The 15,501-nt window shown below is 48.5% G+C and overlaps 3 protein-coding genes across 3 annotated transcripts; all 3 read right to left on the bottom strand.

Annotated features, from left to right (window-relative positions):
* Positions 1-389: 389 nt before the first annotated feature.
* LOC112590192 (histone-lysine N-methyltransferase SETMAR-like) lies at positions 390-1,536 on the bottom strand. Its single transcript, XM_025306011.1, has 2 exons — positions 537-1,536; positions 390-417 (listed from the first exon to the last, which is right to left on the bottom strand). Exons 1-2 carry the CDS (start codon positions 1,445-1,447, stop codon positions 390-392), a joined length of 939 nt encoding a protein of 312 aa, XP_025161796.1. The 5' UTR covers positions 1,448-1,536.
* A 6,387-nt stretch (positions 1,537-7,923) lies between these two features.
* Positions 7,924-9,141, bottom strand: LOC112590191 (uncharacterized). The gene has a single exon (XM_025306010.1). It carries the CDS (start codon positions 9,139-9,141, stop codon positions 7,924-7,926), a length of 1,218 nt encoding a protein of 405 aa, XP_025161795.1.
* A 606-nt stretch (positions 9,142-9,747) lies between these two features.
* Positions 9,748-11,751, bottom strand: LOC112590190 (ABC transporter F family member 4-like). The gene has a single exon (XM_025306009.1). The coding sequence runs from the start codon at positions 11,749-11,751 to the stop codon at positions 9,748-9,750; it is 2,004 nt and encodes a 667-aa protein (XP_025161794.1).
* Positions 11,752-15,501: the final 3,750 nt, after the last annotated feature.

Below are 15,501 nucleotides of genomic sequence, written 5' to 3'. Positions count from 1 at the left end.
TTCGCAGCGCCACCCGGGGAGGTTTTAGCCGGTAGGAGTCCGGCATAACCCCTCACTCTTCCCCGTGGATGGGGGGTATCCATGATGGATTTCCTCCTCGTCAAAAAAAAAAACTCAATTAGAACTATATCATTTACGATTATTGTTACTCACTATTAAGGGGGCTACGAGTTTTGAACATTTAAGAACTATTAATGGACAGAATTATCAAACCTTTACAGCTACATGTTTAGCTTTAGGTTTGATTGAAGATGACGAAGAATGGATACGAGCTATGTATGAAGTTATTAAGTAGATGATGTCATGACAACTTCGTACATTATTTGCACGCATTTTGATACATTGCCAACCAACATATCTAGAAAAACTATGGGAAAGATTTAAAGATTCTATGTCGGAAGATTACAAAGCAATATACTGACACATTACAAGGACAAAGAAAAGCATATACGAGGGTAGTTTGATAAGTCAGTGACTTTTTTAATAAAAGATATTTTTTCGGCAAATAAGCGTTTTATTTCTCAACGTAGTCTCCTTTTAGCTCGATACATTTAGTCCACCGTTTTTCCAATTTTTTTATTCCTTCCAAATAATAGGTTTTCTCAAGGCTCTCAAAATAGGCGTTTGTTTCAGTGATGACCTCTTCATTCGACCCAAATCTCTTACCGCCCAGCCATTTCTTCAGGTTTGGAAACAGGAAATAGTCGCAGGGGGCTAAATCTGGTGAATATGCTGCATGGAGTAGCAGTTTGTAGCCCAATTTATGGATTTTTGCCATGGTGACTACACACGTGTGCACCCGTGCATTGTCCTGATGGAACAGCACTTTTTTCTTCGCCAAATGCGGTCGTTTTTGCTTGAAATCAATATCGAATCTGTCCAAAAGCTCTGAATAATATTCGCTGGTGATCGTTTTACCCTTTTCAAGGTAATCGATGTGAATGATACCGCGTGCATCCCAAAAAACTGTGGCCATGACCTTGTTGGCCGACAGACCCACCTTGGCCTTCTTTGGTGCACGTTCACCCGAAGAAACCCACTGTCTTGATTGTTCCTTGGTCTCTGGTGTGGTGTGATGGATCCATGTTTCGTCTACGGTAACGAAACGGCGCAAAAACTCGTTCGGATTGCGGCTGAACATCGCCAAACACTCCTTTGAAATGGTCACACGGTTGCGCTTATGGTCGAGTGTGAGCAATCGCGGCACCCATCGCGCGGATAGCTTTTTCATGTCCAAATATTCATGTAAAATGTGATGTACCCGCTCAGTTGAGATGCCTACAGCCTCAGCCACTTCACGCACTTTCATTCTCCGATCATCCAATATCATTCCATGGATTTTATCGACGATTTCTGGCGTGACGACCTCTTTTGGACGACCTGAACGTTCGGCGTCACTTGTGCTGGTACGACCACAACGGAACTCAGTAAACCACTTCTTAACCATTGAAATTGATGGTGCAGAGTCCCCATAGTATTTATCAAGCTTTGCCTTGGTTTCGGTGATGGTTTTTTTACGCAAAAAATAATGCTTAATCAGCATACGAAATTCATTTTTTTCCATTTTCGTTAAAATTCACGAGGTTGTCTGTTTTCAATGGCTGTCAAACACTAACTAAATGGCGCAGCTTGCCCAAACTTGTACAGTAGTCTATTAATAGATGGCAGTTGACGGGAGCAATGCTGCATTTAAAGTTACTGCGCGGAAAATTCAAAAAGTCACTGACTTATCAAACTGCCCTCGTATTATAATTAACACTATGCTTCGTGCTGAAGGTAAAAGTTTTGCTGATTTTCCACAAATGGAACAATTGATGGAAAATATTGAAGAGGAAAGTTATATATCTCTTGATCAAATTACAGAAATTGGTACAAGACAATATAATCAATTAAATGTTAATCAAAAAGAAATAGTCGACATCGTAAACAGATTAGATAATAATGATAATAATAATAATTGTTTTTATATTGATGGTCCTGGTGGATCGGGAAAAACATTTGTATATGCAACTATTTATTACTTGGCCAAAAGTATAAATAAACGTGTATGTACTATGGCTTTTACAGGGATTGCAGCAACGTTACTCCCTGAAGGAAAAACAGTTCATAAAACATTTGGATTACCAGTTCCGTTATTTAACGATTCATCATCATCTATAAAAGCTCAATCAAAAGAGGCTAAATATTTAAAAGAAATAGATATTTTCATTTGGGATGAAGCACCTATGGCATCTCGATATGCTTTAGAGATTGTAGACCGAACGTTGCGAGATATTATGGATAATGATTTACCTTTTGGTGGAAAACTTATTGTATTAGGCGGTGATTTTAGACTTCTTCCAATCAAGATACGAGGTACTCGAAATGAAACTATAAATCTTTATATTAAATTTAGTTATACCTGGAAATATTTTTTAAATTTTTCTTTAATGCAAAATATGCGAGTTCTTCCGGAAGAAATTGAATTTATAAAGTTTCTATTAAACGTTGGTAACGGGGTATTAAATGATTCTAGAGATAATATGGAAGTTCCTATAAATACGATAAATGGAATGTTGTGTAGCACCAATTGGTTTAGATATTGCAACAGATATATATGGAGATATAATTCATAAAAAAGAATTTGATAAAGTAGCTAAAAGGGCAATACTTTCTGCAAGGAATATTGATGTAGACGAAATTAATAAACAAGTTGTTAAATTATTAGATGTAAGTGGTGAACGAATATATACAAGTAGTATAGATAGTGCTGTAAATAGTGAAGATAATGGTGACATTGTTGAATCTTTATTACCAGAATACTTAAATAGTCTTTCTCCAGCTTGTTTTCCTCTTCATGAATTATGTTTAAGACCAAATTGTGTTGTTATGTTGATTAGAAATCTTAGCATCAATGAAGGTCTTTTTAACGGCACTAGATTAATAGTTCTTGAGCTCGCAAATCATTTATTAAAATGTAAGATTTTATCAGGTGATAAAGAAGGAGATATTGTTTTCTTGAATCGTATAACACTATATTGTGAAAACATATCCTTTTACTTTTAAAGGAAGACGATTTCAAATAAAATTAGCTTTTGCTATGACAATTAATAAATCTCAAGGACAAACGTTTGATAGAATTGGAATAGATCTTCGTAAAGATGTATTTAACCATGGACAACTTTATGTTGCCTTTTCACGAGTTCGTTCTTGGCAAGCATTACGAATTTATCTTGGTGAACAGCGAGATAATAATTATGTTATATAATTCCTTATATACATAATTTTTATTATTGTTGGTATATTTATATTAAAAAATTATTGGTAAATACATCTGTTACGTCCTGGAGGAGGAGCGCAACTTGGCGCTTGCTTTCGCAAGCTCCGACGTACTTGCAAGTCAGCGGTACAGATCAAGGATCGGAGCGATCTCTTTATCTGACGTGGACGTACGCCGGTGGTCCTTGATTTAGGTCAAGGAACTGAATCCTTTTACCTGGGATAGGACCGTGAGCGACGGTTGAAGGAAGGGAGAATCTTTGTTGAGAATAATTAGTCGGAAATCGTAATTGGATTGCAATTACAAATAATTTGTTTTATTGATGATTAAGCGGAAGTTTATGAAGGACTAAAATTTGTACGATTTATTTATGTATACATATGTGTTGTGTAATTACATGGGTGTAATGATGTGGTGGGTTCTAGCGAGAATTCTTAATTAGTCCGAGGGATATTCGGATAAAGAAAGATCTTGTGTCGGGGTGGCTGGCGGTGAGGGAGAGGATCATCGCGAGGACGCCTCTGAGGGAGAAGGAGAATGAATGGGGATGAGCCCGCGAAGTAACGCCGCGTGGAAACCACGTGTGCCCCCTCGTAACGGTGAGGTCGACGGGGAAGGTGTGGGGGATGGACTTCTAAGGAACGGAGAGGTTGTCGGAGATCGGTTCTCAGTGGGATTCAAGGATGTAGGAGAGTAAGATATGGGAGGGGTTTCAGGAGGAGAATCTGGAAGGAACAATAAGTTCAAGATTTTTGGTTCGTCAGGGCGGACAATATAATCCGGACGATCTTGTAATGAAAAATTTATGAAAGCTACTTCTAAATCCTCGCGGTTTTCGTACTCTCCTGCAGTAGTCAGGTCCGTTTGGATTAGATAATTTTGAGCCACTGCAATTGTATTTTACAGTTAAGGAGGAATGACAAGGGGAATAGAAAAGGAGGTGAAACAAAATTAAAAGAAAAGAGATCACTCAGATGAAAGAAAATATAAATGACTTACTGCTGGACTCTTCTGATCTTAGTAGACAATGAAAGGTGTGGTTGCTGCGTCTCTGTGTGGATAGATGCGTCAAGTTCTGCGCCAAGGACAGGCAGCTGGTTTTGGCAGGATCGCTCTCAATGACCCAAGAAGGCACAAGATCGTTGCACCGAATAATTAACAAGTGAAGAATACTGGCTGGTCTATGCCACAAGTTGGCTTGATTGTTAAGAAAACCCTGGAGGGGGTGCTGGAGAGAAGCGTCTGTCCTGGGTGCTGGATCGGCGAGAAGTGAGTGAGGCTTTTGACTTTTCTCAAAAAGTCAGCTCGGTTGAGAGAGTGGGGTTTTTAGGGGAATGTTCCAGATGATTATTTTATAGGAGATAAGATGCATGTGGCAATAAGAGGATTTCGAAAGACTTTTGTAAATAAAAAAAATCGTGGCAGCTATCTTAAGAAGTAAATATCGATATTTATAAGAACGATGTCGTGATGCTGGTATCAGTGATTAAGTTCGTAGGAAATTAAATAGGGATTAGGTTAAGATTATTAGTATTTTCGGGGTATCAAAATTTCCAGAAATTGTTCGTGTGATAACTTGTGAGATAGGTCGTGTGGAAACATGCCTGAGCGCATTTAGACGTGTAATCAGTAAAAATAAATTCGATTTCTCTTATTTATATAAGAGTTTTGAGGTTCGCTGAGTCAGCATTTTTTTTTTTTTTTTTGACGAGGAGGAAATCCATCATGGATACCCTGACCCTCGGGGAAGGGCCAGGGTTATGCCGGACTCCTACCGGCTAAAACCTCCCCGGGTGGCGCTGCGAAGGGACTTGGGTCGGGGCCCCGGTGCCGCGTAACTGCTAATCGGGGCCCCGAGTCCAGGTTTGCACCTTCTGTCCCTGAGGGGCGGGGCGGGGGGAAGCCGAGGGGGCTCCCAGGGGGGGGGAAGCCGGCCCGAGGGCCCGCTTCGACCACCGTTCCCCTTTCCCACCCCTCACGCCTCGTCTCTTCGGCCGGGGAGGGGGAAGCCGGCCGAGGCCCGCTTCACCACCGTTCCCGACCAAACGAGGCGCCGCCAGTACACGTTGTGTGGCTGACTGACCCACCGTATCAGCCAGCCACCCTATGTTGGGAGGATTAGTTGAGGCACCGGGAGTCCCCGCCCGATGCCCCACCCTCCCGCCCGGCGGTTGCGGGGTGATAAACTCCCCTAGCCGCCGGGCTCTCCCCACCTCCGCGGAGGAATGGGGTGGGGGGTTCTAATGACCCCCCTCCCGCATGTCCGATTTACTTATCGGACCTGCGATTGAGGGGGGGGGAGAGGCATTTATTCCGATGGTTCGTTACCATCGATGCCCTCTCCCCCCCTTATTGTCATCCGACACCCTTTTTTGAGGGTGTTGGTGGTCTGCGGGCGTGGGGCCTGGGCCCGAGCCTCGACCCCCACCCGCTCCCTTCTCCCGTCGCTGCCATTGGTAGGGCAGCGAGGGGTGGCGGCGGCGGCGGTGCCACATCCACCCCAACTGCAGGGGCGGTCAGCGTTGCTACCGCCGCCATCAGTGGGGCAAGCCTACGCAACGCCACCACCGCCACCCCTCTCTCTCTAATGAGGGCTCCTAATTGCCCTCTCCATGTCGTTGTTCCTCTCACTCTCCTCCTTCCTCTCCTTATTGGAGGGGGAGCAGAGGGTGAGGGGGGGAGGAGGCGGTGGTGGCTGAGCCCCCAGCCTCCGAAGTTCCTCCTCCTCCGAGGAGTCTGCGTCCCCCTCTCTGCTCCTGCTCCTCCCTCCCCTCCATTGACGGTGGCGATCCCTCCGTCTCTTCCGCACCCCCCTCCCTTCTGCTCTCCTCCTTTCCTCTTCAGCCTCCTCCTTCTGCTTCATTACACCCTCGCAGAAGGAGGTGAAGGCCTCCCATTTCTCTTCGCTCCCCAGTATCGCCCGGACTATACTGGGGAGCGAAAGGTCGCAACCTAACTTTCTCTCCACGACTCCGCGCTCGTTGCTCCAGGCCGGGCACTCCTGGAGCGTGTGCTGCGCGGAGTCGTGGCCATGCCCGCAATGGTGGCAGGCGGCTGTGCGCTCCTTTCCTATGCGGCACAGATACTCACCGAAGCAGCCATGCCCGGTGAGCACCTGCGCCGCCCTGAAAGTCAGGGCCCCATGGACCCTTCCCACCCACTCGAGTAGGAAGGGTCGGACGGCCTCGACGGTCCTCCTCCCGTACCTGGCATTGGCCAGATACCTCTGCCATCTCTCGAGGAGGATCCGTCGAGTCTGGTGCTTCATCTCTCGAATTGCCCTGGCGAGCGGTACGTCCGCCCCCTCTGTTCTTAGGAGCCCGCGCTTCCTGTCGTACATACGTTTGTACGACAGGGCCACGAGCTCCATAGGGGGCATGCTCGCCAGGACTGTCGCCGCCACGCAGGAGACGGTCCGGTAGCATCTCGCTACCCTGACCGCCAGTCCCCTTTGCACTCTGCGCAACCGCGCTTGCATCGGGCGACTGGCGGCCAGCGACTCGGCCCATACCGGTGCTCCGTACATGGCCTCCGAATTCAATACTCCTGCGTGGAGGCAACGTGCCTTCATGTCTGGCCCCCCGACATTGGGCATTAACCTGCCCAGGTTGATGGAAACCATCCTGATTCGGGGGACCAGCCTGTTAAGGTGTTCTCTGAAGCACCAGGTGCCGTCCAGGGTGAGGCCCAGATACTTCATCTGGGCCTCTATGGGGACCCTGACTTGTCCAATCCTTATATGGGCCTGGGGTGGCTTCATGCCCCGTGCGTGGAGGAAAATCGCCTCCGTCTTCCTTTCCGCCACCACCAGGCCCAAGTTGCGGATGGAGCGCACAACCGCCGCCACCGCTAGATTTGCCGTATGAACAGCCTCCCCCCAGTCTCTCCCCCCGGCCAGGACGAGCGTGTCGTCTGCGTAGCACAGCATGCTACAGCCGGGGGGGAGGGCTGTCCGGAGGACTGAGTCGTATCCTATGTTCCAAAGAAGGGGCCCCAAAACTGATCCTTGCGGGACCCCACGACTCATCCCCCTCTCTCGCACCGCGCCATCGGCGTCCGTCCACATGAGACGCCGACCCCGGAAGTAGTCCTCCACGACGGCCGTGAGGTAGGGTGGGAAGCGGAAATAGCCCCTCATCGCTTGCACCACCCTACCCCAGGGCAGGGTGTTAAACGCATTCGCGATATGCAATGATATCGCGACTGCCACTCCGACACTATGGCTCCCGAGAGGGACTTAAGATGCAGTATCGCATCCACAGTCGATCTGCCCTCTCGGAAGCCATATTGGCCGTCACCTAAATCAGGACCCTCCCGGGACATATGCCTCTTGAGGCGGGCCGCTATTATGCGCTCAAAGAGCTTGCCCGCCTCATCCAGGAGGCATATGGGCCGGTACGCGGAGGGGGAATCCTCCGGCTTGCCCTCTTTTCGGAGGAGGACCACATTGGCCCTCCCCCAGACTGGGGGGAATCTTCGTTCCCTCATGGCCCTTGTAAAAAGGCGCGCGAGCCTGTCGCTCATATACCCTGAGGCCAGGGTGAGGACACGGCCGGGGATACCATCGGGTCCCGGAGCTTTTCTGCTCTTGACCCTCTTGGTAGCCTCGGCCACCTCCTCCTCGGTGACTCCCGGAACCTCCCCCTGATGTTCGGGGGAAGGGGTTACATACGGGGTGATGGGGTTGTCCCCCCAACCGGGAATAGGATCCCCATCACCCGTCCCAGGAGCCGGGAGTCAAGCGTCTCCGTCAGAGGGGGCGCCCATGGTCTCAGCTTTTGCATGACCATCCTGTATGGGCGCCCCCACGGATCCGCGTCTAGCGAGAGGAGAAGGTCGTCCCACCCCTTTCCTCTGGCCACCCCTATGGCGTTCCGGAGTTCTTTGGCGGCTGCGCAGAACTCCCGCCGGGCGGCCAGAGTGACCTCAGGGTCCGCGTCCCAACGCACTGCTCGGAACGCGCGCCTGAGGTGGACCGACCTCCGCCGCAACTCGGCAATTTGGTCGGTCCACCACCAGGCGCATCGTTTTGGGCAGGCCCTGACTCTGGGCATGGAGGCATCGCACGCGAGTGCGAGAACCTGCATAACCTCCATGACCTCAGAGTCAAGGTCCTGCCCGTCCTTCCACTGTGGCCAGGTGGAGCCCATGAGGGAGATCTCAAGGTCCTCCCTGTTTAACTGGGCTAGAGCCCATCTACCGGGCCGGGGTCCATCCGTATTGCGGGGCCGTAGGCCATCGGGGGTGACGGAGAGCTCCATCTCTATTATGAGATGGTCAGACAGTGATTCTAGCTCTTCCGCCACCCTCCAGGTCCGCACCCTTCGCAGGGCCGAGGGGGTTGCCCAAGACAGGTCGATAATAGACTCCCCCCTCGACCCCACGAACGTAGATTTTTTACCGTCATTCATAATGTGCAGACCTAGGCCCACGGCCCAATCCGCTGTTACCTCCCCCCTCCTGTCATCGCGCCGGGAGCCCCATAGCTCCGACTTGGCGTTGAAATCGCCGGCGACGATGACAGGACCCGGGAGATGTCTCTTGATGACATCTCCCATTTCTTGGAGCCTGGACTTGTAATCAACCAAGCCCAGGCTCTTTTCTGGGGGGAGGTATACCCCGACCACGGTGACGACTCCCCACCTGACCACAACAAACCCCCTCCCGCGATCTAAATATTTCGCAGGAGGTGAGTTATTACTCGCCTTCCATACGACAGCGACAGAGCCCCCCTCGTCCCCGAACCATCTTTGGTTCCTGGGGACATGGTGGGGCTCTGCCGCTATACCTAGGCCTGCACCGCGCTCCGTCATTGTGTGCTCAAATAGCGGTAGAGCTTGACGGGTGCGGTGCAGGTTCCCTTGCAATAGTTTATTGTCCATTGTCCGGTTCAGCAATGACCACCACCTTATCTCCCGGCTGCTCGCCGTCGGTATCCTCACTCTCTGCTGGTCTCACTCTCTTCTCTCCCCTTTTCTCCTCCACCTCCATCCTCCCATCTTCAATGGGGATCTGAGGGGGGGGTGGAAGAGGGAGCGAGGTTCTCCTCTTTCTTTGAGGGAGGGGAGGCTGGGACTCCGGCTCCAGTTCCCGATTTGCCCCCTCCTCCCTCTCCTTTCCTTCCTCCTTCTCTTTCCTTATTACCTCTGGGGATGCGGGAGGGTCCCGTGGCGGCGGTGCGGTCGCCATTCTCCCTCTCACCTCATCCCCAGAGACCTTCTTCTTTCCCTTGGGGGGACGGCAGGATGGTCCCCCCATTCTATGTCCCGATTTGACACCGGCCTCCTCACAGATTTGACACCTGGCTCTTGAACTACAGTCCCGAGCCAGGTGTCCGGGTTCTCCGCACCTGTAACAGTTGGCTCTTCTATCGCTGTTACTTGTGCAATTAATCTGCACGTGCCCTCTTTCCAAGCATTTAAAACATTGGAGGGCCCTTGCCTGTAGAAGTTCTACTTTGGCCTGCGTCCAACCTATTTTAATGTTGCCTAATTCGGCAACTTTCTTCGCCGCCGCGAGGGGGCATTGTACCCATAGGTTCTATATGTATTCCACGCCTCCCTCATTTTTCCGGTCTTGACCTCTCCTACTCTACATCCTCCCACTCTGGCCACTACCTCCGCTGCTTCATTCTCCGTGGTTGAAATCTCCATCCCTTTAATTCGCAGCTCTCCCATCTTTTGCGGCCTACTGACTTTTGCTCTGTCAGTCAAAACCTCCTTTAGTTTTTCCGCCAGTAAGTCCGCCTGTTTTCCCCTTTCCTCTCCCGGTATCTCGAGTATCAGGGCTCCGGTAGCCCCCACTCTGGTCTTGATTTTTTCGATCCCAATTCCGGTTAGATCGACTTTCCTTTTCGCCTCCGCTAAAAGGTCTTTGTATTGTCCCCGTTCAGCGGTTACTGTTACCGCCGCAGTATTGGGGACTCTTCTCTTCACCTTTTTCTCCTCCTTCCTTTCTGTTTTAACCACTTTTCTTATTTCCTGCCTTTTCTTTTCTTCTTTCTCTTTCTTCTTCTCTCTCCTACCTATTACTTTGGACCATTTTTCTCCCTGTGGTGTAGGTGCTCTTTCCTTTTCAATTTGCTCCTGATGCTCTCTCCTTTGTTCTCTTGTGGGTGGCAACTGAGGGTACTCCTGCATGTAATTCTTTCCTCCGTGTGGTACCGACTCTTTCTCCATTCCTTTTCCTTTACTTTCTTTGTTGCCCTTCCCGGCCCCTCGTTTGGGAGTTTCCTTCTCCTGCGTTGACCACTTATTTAGGGCTTTAAGCACCATTTTGGATACTTCTTCTTCTAGCCCTTTCTTCGTTGGCTCTTCCTTCTTCCTTTCTAGCCTTACTTTTTTGTTGAGTAGGATATCCTCCCTTATCTTGGGGCCTGCCTCTACTGCCTTTGCGACCCTGGCTTCCTTTATCGGGCGTCTCTTTTCCCTCGGGATCAGACCTTTCTGGACTTCTATTACCTCAACTGGTATCTCCTCCTCCTCCATCATGTCCACCATAGGTGGGGTGATCGCCCTTTCCTTCTCTACGCGGACCAGAGGCGAGGGAGCACCCGCCATGTGTTGTTGTGCTTTCTTTACACTCTGGTCCGCGTTTCCTGGCTGCTTCGAGGGCGGGGAGGATACCGCTACTTGCAGCGGTGCCTCCCTTATACCTCGAAGCATTTCCTTTACCTCCTCTAGTTCTTTCCTGACCTCGTTCAGCGACGTCTTCAGACCTACATTTTCCGTCCGCAGTTCTTCTATTAGGTCCAAATTGCCTCCGCATTTGTTCTGTGCCATTTGCATGGCCAGGACATTTGCTCCTGCTGTTATTGCTGCAGCAGCGTCCCTGAGGACCTTTACATGGGTTCCCTTTAGGCTTTTCGAATTCTGCGAAAAACCGAGGACTTTGGCAGACGCTTCCAGAATTGTCGCTGTTATGTCACGGAAGGGAGCCTCCTCCAGGTGTTCAGTTAGCCTTTTAATCTCCGCCTTGTATTTCCTGTTGGAGGTGCAATCTTGAAACTCCTCCATAGGATTCTCTAATCCTTTCAGAAGAGTTTCCTCTCTTTTTTGCTCCATTATGGCAAGTTTCCTTGTCATAAACTCCTTCTTGAGGCGGTATCCCCCTGTCGTTTCTGGCCTGCCCCTGCCTCTGGTGACCTTCTCTACTAGACGCTCCTCGTCCGTATTGCCATCCTCGTCTCTGGGGATTTCCCATTTCCCTTCCTTTTTTATGGTGACTTCATCACCGTCATCGGAATCCTCCTCCTTTGAGGTGGCGAATGGCGTTGAGTCGTCGACCTTGATGGGCGATCGAGATCTGTCGCTATTGTCGGTCTCATCCGCCTTCTTCGTCTCTAGGAGCCTTGTGCTCCTGAGTCCCTCCCTCCTAACCGTTACCTGGCTTTTGCCAGGTCGGCTTCTCGTGTCCTTTGATTTTGCCTGGGTCGTCTTAATTATTTCCGAATCCGATGTATCATAGATTGAGGAGGTTAAAAAATCAGTCATCTTGGTTTGAACCCCACAACTCTGCACGGCTCCGGTGCCCGGGCATGCCCGCATCCCCCCGGAAAGGGGGAGCCTCCGAGTTCCCCCGGAGGAGCACCATATGGCACGGGCCGACGGAATGTATCATCGTCGGCACTGGCCTCCCGCCCCCTACACGCGCCCTGACCACCATTTCTGGTGGCCAGACCGCTTTCGGGGGTCCCACACCTCCGACAATGTGGGCACCGTGCAGAGCGCCGCCACGCGGGGGGCCGCATGGAAGGAGATAGTTCACCGGTGTCGCACCCCACCGGGAACGTCTCCCCCATGGCAGCCAGCGTGCTCGCGCCGCCCGAGGGTCCGCTTTAGGGTGATGCGATCGCATTCCCTCGGGCACAGCACACAGGGGCTCCGGCCCCGCCTCGGAATACGTCCGAGCGGCCCGGAGCACCCCTCCACCCCCCGGGTACCGTGAGGGGTTCCAAACCCTCACGGTGTGTAGACCCGGGTGTGGGTACCTCTCTCCGCCTGGCCGTGGCCAGGACGGATGAGGGAGAGGATCGTTCCCTTTGGCTGCCGGAGCACCGGCGTGCAATGCCTCCGGAAATGAGTCCTCTGGTTGGCGCATGAGGGTGTCTCGACCCCGACCTCGGAATACGTCCGAGCGGCCCGAGACACCCCTCCGCCCCCCGGGTACCATGGGGCAAGCCCCGTGGTGTGCAGACCCGGGTGTGGGTTCCTCTGTCCGTTCGACCGGGGCCGAACGGGTGAGGGAAATCGGGGAGTCCACCTTCGAGACGAAGGTGGGGTCCTCTCCCCTCGTCACCCTAGGGTGCCCCGACCCCGACCTCGGAATAAGTCCGAGCGGCCCGGGACATCCCCTCCACCCCCCAGGTACCGTGGGAATATTCCCACGGTGTGCAGACCCGGGTGTGGGATCCTTCATTCGCCCAGCCGTGGCTGGGACGAGCGAGGGAGAGAGGTCCTCCCCTCTTCGGCTGCCGGAGCACCGGCGTGCAATGCCTCGGAGGGTGGGATCTCTCAGGACGCGGTAGGGTACCCCGACCCCGACCTCGGAAACGTCCGAGCGGCCCGGAGTACCCCTCCGCATCTCAGGCACCACGGGGGAGGAGGATCCCCATGGGGTGGAGCCCTGGATGCGGGTACGTCCCTCCGCCCCGGTCTAACCGTAACGGTCCAACCGAGGCGGGAGGAAAGGGTTCTCTCTCTTCGGCTGCCGGAACACCGGCGTGCAATGCCTCGGAGAGAGAGGTCCCCTTCCTGGAGCGAGTGTGGAGGAGGTCATCCCTGTCGGCTGCCGGAGCACCGGCGTGCAATGCCTTCAGGGGTGATGATCTCCTCCCACCCGCTCTGTGACCATGCTGGTCATGGACCAGGCTGGTCACTCAGCCCGGTCGGGTGCTCTTGGTCCAGTCCCTCCGTACAGACCACTCCGGCATGGTAGAACCTGCCAGGGGCCGAAACTCCCGCCGGTACAGCTCTGTACATCATCAGGACCTTCAAGCCTCCCCACCACGTCAAGGTGGCACCCACGGGGAGGCGCTGAGTCAGCATGACGTAACACATCCAAGTAAACACGAACTAAAAGTCACATTCCAACCAACACAATATTACATATAACGTATACGTTAGTTGAGAATCAAAAATTATTTCTTTTAACCAAGACATATTTCAATCATTTCTTATTTCTTATACTTCAATTTATGAATTTAATAAACTTCAATGACATTTTTTACTTTATAAAATCACGTTAGGATAAAAGATATATGATCGATATCTAAATTCGAAAGAGAAGAAAAAAAGAAAGAGAAAGGGAGAGGTGATAAAACATATAAAGAAAAAGAACGGGATTAAGGAAAGAAAAATATGTATTTGATATATTAAAATTTATACTACCTGTATTAGCATCGCTTTATATAGACTTAACTCTAGGTAGATATATAACCTTAGAAGGTTAAAAGTCATTTTTTGTCTCTAATTATTTAGTAAAGACATTAATCACTTCAAATGCAATTGTAACAGTAATAAAATTATATTTCTTAGGTAACAGTAATAAATATAATTGAAACTTTGGTGGTTAATTTGTGATATATGTGAAATACATGTGCATGTGATAAGCGACATTGAACTGTCAAGAAAAGTATCTTTAAAATTTAATGAAAACAATACCAACTCAGTACTTTCTATAATAATTCTTTACTTTTTAAATAACAATAATGTTAACAAGTATAGTTTTCCAGAATTAGTAGTGGTAGTAGTAAGTTTTTCAAGAAATAATGAGTAACCATTGCGTAGTCCTCTTAGGTTAGGAGGTTATAAGTTATTTTTAATGTTATTTTTTCATAAGTTAATCACAAAATTTTTAGTTATCAAAAGACACGATCGTGTCTCGCACCAAGTACACGCGAAAAAAACTCGCGCGCAGGAATCGCGAAGCGGTCAGGCGAAAGTTATATCATCTAAAAGTTATAATACTTACACAGTCGAGTTATATATTTTAATACCATCAAATAAAAAAAGAATAGAATAAAAACGTTATTGATAATAATATAAAAAAAATGAGAATAAAAACATTCAATAATTAAAATTAATATATTAATAATATAAGGAATAATGAACAGTTAACCATGATCAGATTTTAGCACATTTTATTTTTAATATTTCTACATCTTAATATTTTTTAACATATATATAGGTAACAAATAATTCCTAAAATTTTTTAAATATAACATTTTTTAAAACATGCTTTGAATATTGATAATTCTTCGAATATTATTAAGCAATTCTCTTGTTATTCTTGCTCTGTAAGAGAGAAATATTTTAAATTATTATTATTGTTGTTGTTATTATTTTAACAGAATTTACTTCTTGAGACAAATCATTGTTCTGATCTTCTCTTTTGAGGATTTTTATTCACCTTGATCACCTTGATAAGACAAATATTCGTCCTTCCAATTTTTGAATGTGGTCTAAATAGTTAACTTCTAAATATGGTGGATCAACTGGAAAAGTTAGATAATTGTTTTTTAAACTGATATACAGGGTATTCCGTTACAAAACCGACAAATGTTGCCAATGTGTTCGAATGATTATTTTAAGTAGAATAAGTTCATATTCATCAACACCATAACATGATTCGGTTTCATTCCCAAGATATAAACATTTTATTGTACAAAGCCTAATCAGTTCTGATTTACAACAGATGCTTTAAATTCTAAGTTATAGGAAATTGATTAATTACGATCCATTATTTTTTTCATATTCAACTGTGGTTAATCAATTTATTACGGCTTAAGGCTTAAAGCACTTATTATAGACTGAAACTAAAATATCAGGTGTAGTAAAAAGAAATCCATTATTTTTGCATGAAATTGAAGGCTTTAATTACCATAGTTAGAATGATCCGATTTAGGTCAAATATGCGCCGTTTTGTTCGATAACTTGTTGCCATTTTGAAGGTAATTTCATTATGCCTCTCTCATAGAAGCCCTCGTCCCTATTGGCAGAAAATTGAGACAGTCGATTTTCACAAGCCTCTCTTGAAGCGAATTTTTCACCAGCAAAATTGTTCGCCATGGACAGGAACAGATGGTAATCACTTGGTGCCAGGTCCGGACTATAAGGTGGATGCATAAGAACCTCCCAACCAAGCTCCAGGAGCTTCTGGCGAGTCACTATCGATGTGTGTGGCCTGGCGTTGTCCTGATGGAACACAATTCCTCCCCTATTGGCTAAAGCTGGCCGCTTCTG

This window comes from Harpegnathos saltator, unplaced genomic scaffold, assembly GCF_003227715.2.
Source record: "Harpegnathos saltator strain DR-91 unplaced genomic scaffold, Hsal_v8.6 scaffold747, whole genome shotgun sequence".
Taxonomy (NCBI): Eukaryota; Metazoa; Arthropoda; class Insecta; order Hymenoptera; family Formicidae; genus Harpegnathos; species Harpegnathos saltator.
This window is presented reverse-complemented; position numbering and strand designations above follow the sequence as displayed.

Coding starts and splice junctions, on each gene's coding strand:
- LOC112590190 (XM_025306009.1), bottom strand. CDS start 11,751: ATGACTGATTTTTTAACCTCCTCAATCTATGATACATCGGATTCGGAA.
- LOC112590192 (XM_025306011.1), bottom strand. CDS start 1,447: ATGGTTAAGAAGTGGTTTACTGAGTTCCGTTGTGGTCGTACCAGCACA. Junction 418..536: donor ACTAAATGTATCGAGCTAAA/AGGAGACTACGT, acceptor GTAATGTGTCAG/TATATTGCTTTGTAATCTTC.
- LOC112590191 (XM_025306010.1), bottom strand. CDS start 9,141: ATGGACAATAAACTATTGCAAGGGAACCTGCACCGCACCCGTCAAGCT.